The following is a 12707-nucleotide window of genomic DNA, read 5'->3' on the forward strand; positions in this document are numbered from 1 at the left end:
ATACATTTAATTAATAAGAAGTCGAGGGATTCACTTTTGTACAATAATACATTTTATTTACAGAGCGCTTTTCATGGTACTCAAAAACACTTTACAAGGGGGTCTAAAAATATCAAGGAAACAACATTAAAAACAGAATACACAATACAAATGATCAAAGAATGAGGGGAAATGATGTTAATACAGATACAACACACAGTCATCACAGGTTAAAAGCACTTTTGAACAGGTGAGTTTTGAGTAATGACTTGAATGTGGGCAGATTGATGCAGTCTCTGATGTGTTTGGGGTGAGAGTTCCAGAGGGAGGGGGCAGCAACCGAGAAAGGCTCTACCACCCCAGGTCCAGCGCTTGGTCCTGAGTGGTGTTGACAAGAGGTTTGCATCTGAGGAGCGGAGGCTACGGCAGGGGATATGGTGGTGGAGCAGGTAGGAGGGGGTGGGTGTATGGTGGTGGAGCAGGTCAGTGAGGTAGGAGGGGGCGTGGTTATAGAGGGCTTTGTGAGTGAGGAGGAGGACTTTGAACTGGATGTGTTGTGGGACAGGGAGCCACTGGAGGTTATGGAGGACAGGGGTGATGTGGTCACGGGAGCGGGTGTGAGTATGAAACCCACAACCAAAATACAGTCTGCCCTTGTGTTATACTTATGGTTGGTATTCTAGTGAAAATAAATTAGCCTTTTTGCTGGGGACCCATAGAACCCCTTCAAGGACTCCTGGGGGTTCCCGGGCCCCACTGAGCACCATGGCTTCAGTGGTTCCCAACCTTTTTTGTGTTATGTACCCCTTGAGCTGTTTTACCATGCCAATAGTACCCCTCACTCATGCGTGTCGATTATTCTCCTAAATGTGTTATATTAAACTTATATTAAACTTTTAGATAACCTCTCTAACACATTATTAAAATAATTTTAATGACTCATCTTTAATACAATTCTGACAGTTTTCAATTGGAAAAAGGAATCAGTTTTTATCATTTTGGAAATACATTGTAATCCCCAATCTTTCCAAGTACCCCCTGCAAGCTGCTGAAGTACCCCTAGGGGTACACGTACCCCTGGTTGGGAATCACTGCCCCAAACGATTGTATCTCTCAACTATCTCTTTAACCAAATCAGACACATTGAGGATATTCTATGTGATCACCTTTTGATAACTAATGTAATATTGTTTCACTTCACTGAGCGTCCCCTGAAACTGCTTGGAGCCCCCCTGGGGAGGCCCGCCTCCCACTTTGAAAACCCCTGGAATAGATCAACAGCAACTTACTAAGAACATTTTGGGTTCTGCCCCATAAATAAATGCAGCCAATGGGACAGGCCGGGCCGGGCTTGTTTGTTTGGGCCTGATCTAAGCTCTATATCAGGGGTCAGCAACCTTTTTAGTATAAAGTGCCACTTTCAAAATGTCTTGTCCATCAGTGTGCCACACCAAGATTAATGACTCGCACATCAACATTTAAATTGCCAACAGATTTGCAATTTTATTCCATCCAAAAAATCAGGACATTCAAATGTCACATCTGACTTGAACTTCAGTAATAATCTAAAAAATATATATTCAAAAAATTATATACACAGTTGCCATTGCAGAGTGTTTGCATATACCAGCAAAGGTCAAAACTGTACTGAATTATTGGTCTTCAACAATAACCTAAAAAAAAATAGATCAAATGCTGCTGTGCACTGGCGTGTCACTGGTTAACCCTTTGCGTGCCAGATGTGGCACGCGTGTCATAGGTTGCCGACCCCTGCTCTATATTGTACTAGCAAACGCTGTAACAGGAAGTAAGCTATGCACAGCCAGTTGCACACCAGCACAGCAAAAGTGGCTTGGAGTGGCTGTCCACCCTGCCCCGCTGCTCGCTTGGTGCTGCAGCTTGATTGGTCGTCTTGCTGTCTTTGCATTTTACATTTTGAACTTAGCCCCTCCTCATGTTGCTGTAAATGCTCTCATCCATCGCCAGGTATCCCAGCATGCTTTGGAAGGAGATGACAGACGCATCCAATACACAATGAATGAATGAACAACTGACTAGTGTCACTGTGGTGTGCATCATGCAACGTTAGAGGAGTGAATAGAGATGTTACAAAGAAACTGGAAAATGTGTCGTTTTCACACACTCACTTTAATGATCAAAGAAACACAGGATATAAAGAAAAATACTGAACTCTTGTTTAACTTTAACCCCCCCCCATAATAAAACTAAATCACTTTGTCTACGTCACATGAACATGAGCCATAACACCACATATTTTGCCAAGAAGAAGAAAGGTAATGAGACAAGTTTCATCAGTAGTTACTGGTCTTCTCTCAGTGGAGAGCCATATTGAAAGAACTTAATCTTCAAATGTGCTAGACAAGTCTGAAAAGTGTTTTGGTTGTTGTTCTATAAAATAAAATTCAACATTAGAATTGTTATTAGTTACCTGAAGAAAAAACAATAATGTGTGTAAACCCTAACTGACAATGAATCCTGAGGGACAGAAATGTATATTCTAATCTGTGTGATTGACAGGAGAGATGATCAGAGGGGCGGAGTTTTTACCACCACCATTAAGAAAGGGACCGAAGTATGGGTAGAGTTTCTCAGTGAAGATGCAGCCAGTAAAAGAGTAGATAAGAGCTGCAGCATCTACGTCATAAAAGGAGACCAGACCCTCCTCATAATCCACAAACACCCCAACCTTCTGAGGCTTCATCTTCAGAGAGAGGAGGACAGGAGGGTCAGCAAGAGCTTCGTACTCATTTCCATTCCTCAACCATACAGTCCAGTATCCATCCTCTGCGCTCAGTGTGATGTCTCCCTTCCTGTTGATCGACCCTCTGGCCACTCCTACATCCCAGTCAGTCTTCCCTTTAACCTGGACTTCATAGTAAAACTTCCCAGAAGAGAAGCTCTGCTTTGCTAAGACACAGGTACAAGAAGAAAATCTCTCTGGGTTGTCTGGGAGATTCTTCTTTACATCACAATGATGTACTTGTTTGCCATCATCAGACAGGATGAGCCATGGATATGCTGTATTAGGATCCAGAGTCACATCCACTGCAAACTGCTGGATCCTCTTCAGCTCAACATCAGCAAGCAGCTTCTCCATCTCTTTACTGAGTGTCTCCTCCAGCTGAGCCACAGCTCTCCTCACAGTCCCCTCATATGATGAGTGGACACTGACCTCTGTCCAGTCCTTGGTGTGTGGAGGAGTGTTCACAGATGGGAAGCTTTGGAGGAGGTGAAGGTGGTCTTCAGTGAGTGAGAGCTGCTCCACCTCAGCGGTTCTCTTCATCAGCTCAGAGATCTCCTGTTCCAGCTCTTTGATGAAGCCTTCACCCTGTTTCTCTGTTGTTTTCTGCTTCTCTTCAATCGTCTCAATGAGCTCAGCCTGGCCTCTCTCCACAGACTGCTTCAGAGCAGTGAAGACCCGCAGACTGTCTGCTATCTCTCTGTCTGCATTTGCCTTGCTGAGCTCTACTGAGTGTTTGATCTCATGAATCTTCAGTCGTCTCTCCTGGATCATCTGCTGAATTTCAGCCTCCGTCTTCCCCAGTTCAGCCTTCTTTCCTTTATATTCTTCTTCCAGAGGGACAAAGCGATGTGACTTGTGGTCTGACTCAGTACAGAACTGACAGACACACATCTGGTCAGTCTTGCAGAACAGCTCCAGCGGTCTGTCATGCTTCTTACACATCCTGTCTTCCAGGTTCTCCACAGGATCCATCAGCTTGTGTCTCTTCAGGGCTGAGATTCTCTGATGAGGCTCCAGGTGAGTCTCACAGTAGGAGACCAGACACCCCAGGCAGGACTTCTGGGCCTTCCGTTTGGTCCCAGTGCAGACGTCACAGGGAACTTCTCCTGGTTTGGCACTTTGTTGCTCTGGGCAGCTGCTGGCTTTCATCTGAGCTGACTTACTGAACTGAGCAACCATCTCAGATATGAAAGTATTGACATGCAGCTCAGGTCTTCTGTTGAAAAGCTTCTGACACATGGGACACTGGCACTGGACACTAACATCCCAGTGCTGTGTGATGCAGTTCTTGCAGAAGTTGTGTCCACATGGTGTGGTGACTGGATCAGTGAACACATCCAGACAGATGGAGCACAGAAACTGCTCTTCAGAGAGGAGACTGCTGGCAGCAGACATATCTGAGACCTGAAGGGAAAGTGTGAAATAACAACATTTATTACATCATTCTTGAATGACAATACCTTAAAAAGGGAATTGAAGTTGGATAAAAAAAAAGGGACTACACTCACATTTTATGTACTTTTAAAGTCTGCATGTATTGACTTCATTATACCATAATGAAACTGTCCTATATTGAGGACACAACTGATGTCTTGAATAAAATGTCTGGCCTCAGTAATCTCCATTCACACTTCTTGGTAGCCTATATGCTAACATCTCTATCATGAGTTCATGTCTGCTTTGTGACACGTCCTGATCGGCTGGATATCCAGTTGTTCCTTTAATGTCTTTAACTGCCTGGATCATTCACAATAATGTCTTATCTTTAGGGACAACATTTACTGTCTTTAACTGCCTGGATCATTGACAATACTGTCTTATCTTTAGGGACAACATTTACTGACAAAAGACTGCATGGTGTTCTAGTTGGCTCAAGTTTTTTCTCCCATGACTGTGTTTATCTGTTTAAAATCCTCTTAATAATCATTTGTATCACTGTATTACTACTCTGTGGTCAGTAGGCTACATTGATGATATTTCTTGATGTCATATTCAGTGGAAACTTTCATATATTAAATTGTAAAAATGAGAACATTAGATTGTCAATGGATTATTCCCAGGCACAGATTTGACTGACCTCTGGGTCAAACATGAACGCTATGTAACATTCAGAATTAACAGAACACATTAAACCAATAAGGCCCGCCCACCTGTCAGCTGATGGTCTGATGAAGACCATGCTGATAAAGGCTTTGAAGTTAGTGGGCACTCCTAGCTCTCCTCTTTGTCACTTTAAGAGTGTCTGAAAGCAAGTGGAGTCTCTTAATTTTTGGACGTACACTAAACACTTCAGTTGAAATCTCTAAAGATACATGACAAACCGAATTCCATTGCATTAGGCCTATCTGGATCAGCCGACAGCTCAAGTTTGTGTTCTTTCTTGCTCTGTTTCAACACAGTAAATATGATCTGCTGTTACTCACCGCTAGTTTTCTTTTCTTTTGAGAGTCTTTTCTCGAAGCTCACTTGAGAATTGGACAGACCCAGGTCTTTTCTCGACTGCAGCAAACAGCAATCTTGTCGCAAGTTACTTTCTCTTTCAATTCCGGAATGTGACGTTGAAATTCGCTCTCCTCCGTTTCCTGTTGCTCCGCCTTTTTCTGGGCGGGGGGGGGGGGGGGGGGGGAGGGGTCAAATCAATGTGTTGATTCATTTTTATTCTTACCATTAGAGAGCTGTAGTACCACAAATAGTACCACAAGTTTATTGTGCATTTATTTTTTTATGAACACACATATAAACATGACATCATACAGTGTCATTTGTGATTTGGGCAAACAATGAGCAGCATACAAATATTGTGTTGGATGGATTGGATTGATCCTGTAGGCCTACTTAATATTTTAGTCTTGCACAGAGCAGAGAGAGGGGAAAATAGAGGCGAGAGAGATGAGATACGGCTCAGGAGAATTCATATGGGATATTGATGTGATCGCTGCGCTGCATACTTGCCCTAAGTCAAATCCTCCTTTGTAATATGATTACTCATTATGGCTATTAAAATTAATCTTGAACAAAACATCTTACTTGAGTAGATCAATGTAGCAAGTAAAGGCACTAAGGCAGAGCAAAATCTGCCAACACAACACTTGACAACCTTAAAATGATGAACAGGCATGTTTGTTTGTTTTGTTGTTAGTAAAAATGATTGTATGTCAAACGTCAAATGCATTTAGATAGATGGAGAAATTGCAAAAAACCAGAATAGTATTACAAAAGTTGCTTCATTATTCCATGTTTGCCACACGCACGCACGCACGCACGCACGCACGCACGCACACACACACACACACACACACACACACACACACACACACACACACACACACACAGCTCATTCCCATTCAATCCTACACCAATGATTCTCAACCCTTTTCATATCAAGACCTCTAATAGTCCACATTAGCACCACAGACCCCCATTTGATGAGATTGTGTCTCTTGGACCCAAATCTGAGAATATGTTTATTGTTGGATATGATTTTGTCCAGAATTCAAGACTATCTCCTTTACTGTCAACTACTTTTTCTAAGTAGCTTTAGTTAACCAAATGTCTCCCTATGATTCTCCCTGTTAGCTTTACTGTAGTTAATTTCTTCCCAGTGTGAAGTATTTGGTAGCTTAAGCCAGGCCCCCTCCTACCTCACCGACCTGCTCCACCACCATACCCCCTCCTACCTCACCGACCTGCTCCACCACCATACCCCCTCCTACCTCACTGACCTGCTCCACCACCATACCCCCTCCCATAGCCTCCGCTCCTCTGATGCAAACCTCTTGTCTCCACCACTCAGGACCAAGCACTGGACCCGGGGTGACAGAGCCGTCTCCCTTGCTGCCCCCTCCCTCTGATACTCTCTCCCTAAACACATCAGAGACTGCATTAAACTACCCACATTCAAATCATTACTAGAAACTCACCTGTGCTTTTAACCTGCGATAACTGTATTGTATCTGTATTGTCTTAACATGATTTTCCCTCATTCTTTGATCATTAGTATTGTGTATTATGTTTTTAATGTGTTGTTTACTTGATCTTTTTAAACCCCCTTGTAAAGCGTCTGAATACCATGAAAAGTGCTCCATAAATAAAATGTACTGTTATTAAATGTATTATTATTGTATCCTTATAACTGTATGTATTCATAAGACTGAACAGACACATGGATATAGTTTAGAAGAATAGATAAACAGCCAACTTACTAAGAAAGATGTGGGTTCAGGCCGGGCCGGGCTTGTTGTTTTGGACCTGCTAAGCTCTATATTGTATTAGCAAACACTGTAACAGGAAGTCAGCTCTATATTGTATTAGCAAACACTGCAACAGGAAGTAAGCTCTATATTGTATTAGCAAACACTGTAACAGGAAGTAAGCTCTATATTGTATTAGGAAACACTGCAACAGTAAGTCAGCTCTATATTGTATTAGCAAACACTGCAACAGGAAGTAAGCTCTATATTGTATTAGGAAACACTGTAACAGGAAGTAAGCTCTATATTGTATTAGCAAACACTTCAACAGGAAGTAAGCTCTATATTGTATTAGCAAACACTGCAACAGGAAGTAAGCTCTATATTGTATTAGCAAACACTGCAACAGGAAGTAAGCTCTATATTGTATTAGCAAACACTGCAACAGGAAGTAAGCTCTATATTGTATTAGCAAACACTGCAACAGGAAGTAAGCTCTATATTGTATTAGCAAACACTGCAACAGGAAGTAAGCTCTATATTGTATTAGGAAACACTGCAACAGGAAGTCAGCTCTATATTGTATTAGCAAACACTGCAACAGGAAGTAAGCTCTATATTGTATTAGCAAACACTGCAACAGGAAGTCAGCTCTATATTGTATTAGCAAACACTGCAACAGGAAGTAAGCTCTATATTGTATTAGGAAACACTGCAACATGAAGTAAGCTCTATATTGTATTAGCAAACACTGCAACAGGAAGTAAACTCTATATTGTATTAGCAAACACTGCAACAGGAAGTAAGCTCTATATTGTATTAGCAAACACTGCAACAGGAAGTCAGCTCTGCACGGCCAACGCACACCAGCATGACAAAAGTGGCTTGGAGTCACTGCTCGCTTGGTGCTGCAGCTTGATTGGTTGTCTTGCTGTCTTCTGGCCCCTCCCCACGTCGCTGTTGTTGCTCTCGTCCATCGCCAGGTATCCCAGCATGCTTTGGAAGGAGATGACAGACGCATCCAATACACAATGAATGAATGAACAACTGACTAGTGTCACTGTGGTGTGCATCATGCACCGTTAGAGGAGTGAATAGAGATGTTACAATGAAACTGGAAAATGTGTAGTTTTCACACACTCACTTTAATGATCAAAGAAAAACAGGATATGAAAGGAAATACTGAATTCTTGTTTAACTTTAACCCCCCCACATGATCTAACTAAATCATTATGTCTACATCACATGAACATGAGCCATAACACCACACATTCTGCCAAGAGGAGGAAAAGGTAAAGAGACAAGATACATCAGTAGTTACTGGTCTTATCTCAGTGGAGAGCCCTATTGAAAGAACAAATTAATAATCTTAATGTGCTAGACAAGTCTGAAAAGTGTTGTTGTTGTTCTATAAAATAAAATTCAACATTAGACTGGCTGCTAGATACCTGAAGTCAAAACATGTGCGTAAATTGTCTTAACTGACAATGAATCCTGAGGCAAATTAATGATCAGTCTAATCTGTGTGATTGACAGGAGAGATGATCAGAGGGGCGGAGTTTTTACCACCATTATTATTGCAGGGACTGAAGTATGGGTAGAGTTTCTCAGTGAAGGTGCAGCCAGTAAAGGAGTAGATCAGAGCTGCAGCATCTACATCATAAAAGGAGACTAGACCCTCCTCATAATCCACAAACACCCCCACCTTCTGAGGCTTCATCTTCAGAGAGAGGAGGACAGCAGGGCCAGCAAGAGCTTTGTACTCATTTCCATTCCTCAACCATACAGTCCAGTAGCCTTTCCCTGGGCTCAGAGGGGTTTGTCCCTTCCTGTTGCTCGACCCTCTGGCCACTCCCACATCCCAGGCAGTCTTCCCTTTAACCTGGACCTCGTAGTAAAACTTCCCTGAAGAGAAGCTCTGCTTTGCTAAGACACAGGCACAAAAAGAAAATCTCTGTGGGTTGTCTGGGAGACTCTTCTTTACATCACCATGATGTACTTGTTTCCCATCATCAGACAGGATGAGATGGGCGTTTGCTGTATCAGGATCGAGAGTCACATCCACTGCAAACTGCTGGACCCTCTTCAGCTCAACATCAAGCAGCTTCTCCATCTCTTTACTGAGTGTCTCCTCCAGCTGAGCCACAGCTCTCCTCACAGTCCCCTCATATGATGAGTGGACACTGACCTCTGTCCAGTCTTTGGTGTGTGGAGGATTGTTCAGGGATGGGAAGCTTTGGATGAGGTGAAGGTGGTCTTCAGTGTGTGAGCTGCTCCATCTCAGCGGTTCTCTTCATCAGCTCAGAGATCTCCTGTTCCAGCTCTTTGATGAAGCCTTCACCCTGTTTCTCTGTTGTTTTCTGCTTCTCTTCAATCGTCTCAATGAGCTCAGCCTGGCCTCTCTCCACAGACTGCCTCAGAGCCGTGAAGACCTGCACACTGTCTGCTATCTCTCTGTCTGCATTTGCATTACTGAGCTCTACTGACTGTTTGATCTCCTGAATCTTCAGTCGTCTCTCCTGGATCTTCTGCTGAATTTCAGCCTCCGTCTTCCCCAGCTCAGCCTTCTTTCCATCATATTCTTCTTCTAGAGGGACAAAGCGATGTGACTTGTGGTCTGACTCAGTGCAGAACTGACAGACACACATCTGGTCCGTCTTGCAGAACAGCTCCAGCGGTCTGTCATGCTTCTTACACATCCTGTCTTCCAGGTTCTCCACAGGATCCATCAGCTTGTGTCTCCTCAGGCCTGAGATTCTCTGATGAGGCTCCAGGTGAGTCTCACAGTAGGAGGTCAGACACCCCAGGCAGGACTTCAGGGCCTTCTCTTTGGTCCCAGTGCAGACGTCACAGGGAACTTCTCCTGGTTTGGCACTTTGTTGGTCTGGGCAGCTGCTGGCTTTCATCTGAGCTGACTTCCTGAACTGAGCAACCATCTCAGATATGAAAGTATTGACCCGCAGCAGAGGTCTTCTGTCAAAAACCTCTTTACACATGGTACAATGGCACTGGACACTAACATCCCAGTGTTGTGTGATACAGTTTTTGCAGAAGTTGTGTCCACATGGTGTGGAGACTGGATCAGTGAACACATCCAGACAGATGGAGCACAGAAACTGCTCTTCAGAGAGGAGACTGCTGGCAGCAGACATATCTGAGACCTGAAGGGAAAGTGCGAAATAACAAAATTTATTACATAATTCTTGAATGACAATACCTTAAAAGGGGAAATTTAAAGTCCCTGGAAACCAAAATCCACAAAAACCTTCTAACTATTAAATGTAGGGTCTTATGTGAGTAATTGTGTGCCTCAGAAATTAATTTGACATTACTTTCAACCCTAACCCCAAAAATCGACACTTTTCTACAAGGTCTGGATTTCCATTTCCTCATTGAAGAGAGCGGTGCGCGCGGTGTTAAAATGCATGATCTTATCAAGTCATAAGATTTAATCGAATCACACACACGCATGCACGCACGCGCGCACACACACACTGATAGAGAATGGAATTTTAACCATTCTACATCCGCTAAATGTATATACCGTAAATTCCGGACTATAAGCCGCGGCTTTTTTCCCGTTTTTTGGCCTTTTTTGCCCCCTGCGGCTTATATAACGGTGCGGCTTATCTATGGATTTTTCCAGCAAACGGCCACTCGGGAACCTCCAAAATCTATGGATGTTGGTATGAGGCAGAACGAGAGCAAGACAGACATTATGAGAGCGAGACCCTGATTGGATGATGTTGCAAAAAATGTGCCTCGCGACCTGATTGGAGCACTGTGCCACTACTCTCTCTCAGCCACTACGGTAAAACACCCTCCCTCCTCCCTCGCTCCGGGGGGAAAAAGGCAGCGATTGAGCCTGAAAGACAGTCTGAATGAAATTGAATGTAACATTCCCAATTCTATGTATTACATTCTAAAAAACTAACAGCAACATTTTGGAAGGCTAAGCCACACAACTAGCTCGTTGTAATCTAACATCATGCTTCAAAAGATGGAGAACTGGCTGTGTTACGACGATGGCGGCGATTGAGCCTGAAAGCCATGTCTGAGACAGTAGCGAGACAGGAACAACAACAGCAGCAGCAGCAAAGGATCATGCACAAACCCGAGACGAAAGGGACTGTCCGTCAGGGCGCGGACGACTGTGTCAGCAACTCCCTCCCGACTACCAGGAGAAAATTACAAACTTCGGCGAATTCACACAAAGAAAGATCAAGGAATATTCCATCGGACCGGAGCAGATCATAAATATGGATGAAGTGCCTTTGACGTTCGACCTGCCTCTCACTAGGACTGTTAACAAGAAAGGTGAATCGTCCATCACGTTGAGAACCACAGGTCACGAGAGAACGAATTTCACTTGTGTTCTTGGCTGCACAGCATCTGGAGTAAAGCTCCCGCCGATGGTGATTTTTAAGCATCTCACAATGTGTGATTTTGTCTGGGGATTAGTGACCTGACTTTTGTTTTGTTGAAATGTTAATAAATGGGAGCTTCCCCAAACAGCCATCTCTTTCCCGACAATCCCCTCTGTGCACGAAGCCTTACATATGGTAATTAAACATCAAAACACCCGCGGCTTATAGACCGGTGCGGCTTATATATGTAAAAAACAGTCAACTCTGCAGGTGCGGCTTATACACCGGTGCGCCTTATAGTCCGGAATTTACGGTATAACAGCTGATATAGCCTAAACCAAATTAACTTGAAGCCAGGAGTCCAGGAAGATGTCTTATAGAAATATATTTAATAACCCATACATTCTCTGGCAATATGTATTGTCAGAGGGCTGAATCTCAATGTACACATTCTGATACGTTATACTGAGTCAAATATTCAGCGGCGATGTCACAATTTGAGATATGCTTTATAGGCAAAGGAAGAGGAAAGGCAGAGAGGAGGGGGGGGGTGTGTGTGTGTGCGTCGTGGAGTCTAACAGAGTTATCAGTTGTTATTGGAACATGACGCGCTGACCAAGGTCTCAGCAAAAGGAGCAGTCCTCTGCCATGGGTGAATCTATATGTGTCAGATGTCATGTCATAATGTGTGAGATGTCATGTCATGTTCACTTATTGTAGCATAATTATGTGTATGCAAATATAGCTTATTGATTAGGAAATGCCAATGGAACTAATGACTCATAGCATTAATTATGTGTATGCAATTATAGCTTATAGCTTATTGATTAGGAAATGGCATGGAACTTATATTTTTCTCCAACACACACTGACACACACACAGTAGCGCAGCGGCAGGGATCTCTTCCTCTCTGTAAACCCTCTCTGTCTGTGCTATGCGCCAAGCAACGCGCGAACACACACACACACACACACACACACACACACACACACACACACACACACTCCATCTCTCTTTCCTTCTCTCTCTCTCTTCTCTCTCTCTCTCTCCGTTAACGGAGAGAGAGGTCTTCTCCGAGCAGGTCTCCTCCAGCAGGTCTCCGAGAGAGAGAGAGAGAGAGAGAGGAGACCTGCTATTTTCTTGATGTCATATTCAGTGGAAACTTTATATTAAATTGTAAAAATGAGAACATTAGATTGTCAATGGATTATTCCCAGGCACAGATTTGACTGACCTCTGGGTCAAACATGAACGCTATGTAACACAGGGGTGGGCAACTATTTTTCGTGGGGGGCCACATGAGAAACCCAGATTGTTGCCGGGGGCCGAACAAATATTGTCATGCCGTAACCCATGGATGGGCAACTTTGATGATAGAGAGGGCCACAAAAAAAATTGCTGAGGGC

The 12707-nt window shown here is 43.5% G+C and overlaps 1 protein-coding gene across 1 annotated transcript; it reads right to left on the reverse strand.

Moving 5' to 3' along the window:
• Nucleotides 1-2377: 2377 nt before the first annotated feature.
• Nucleotides 2378-10085, reverse strand: LOC310792304 (uncharacterized protein; the record flags this gene model as incomplete). Its single annotated transcript, XM_083654027.1, is given in 5 exon segments — nt 2378-4138; nt 6517-6604; nt 7801-7929; nt 8460-9203; nt 9205-10085. Coding segments are annotated over 5 exon segments (3483 nt in total). The 3' UTR covers nt 2378-2497.
• Nucleotides 10086-12707: the final 2622 nt, after the last annotated feature.

Source organism: Poromitra crassiceps, assembly GCF_964638095.1.
Source record: "Poromitra crassiceps genome assembly, chromosome: 17".
In the NCBI taxonomy this organism is placed as follows: Eukaryota; Metazoa; Chordata; class Actinopteri; order Beryciformes; family Melamphaidae; genus Poromitra; species Poromitra crassiceps.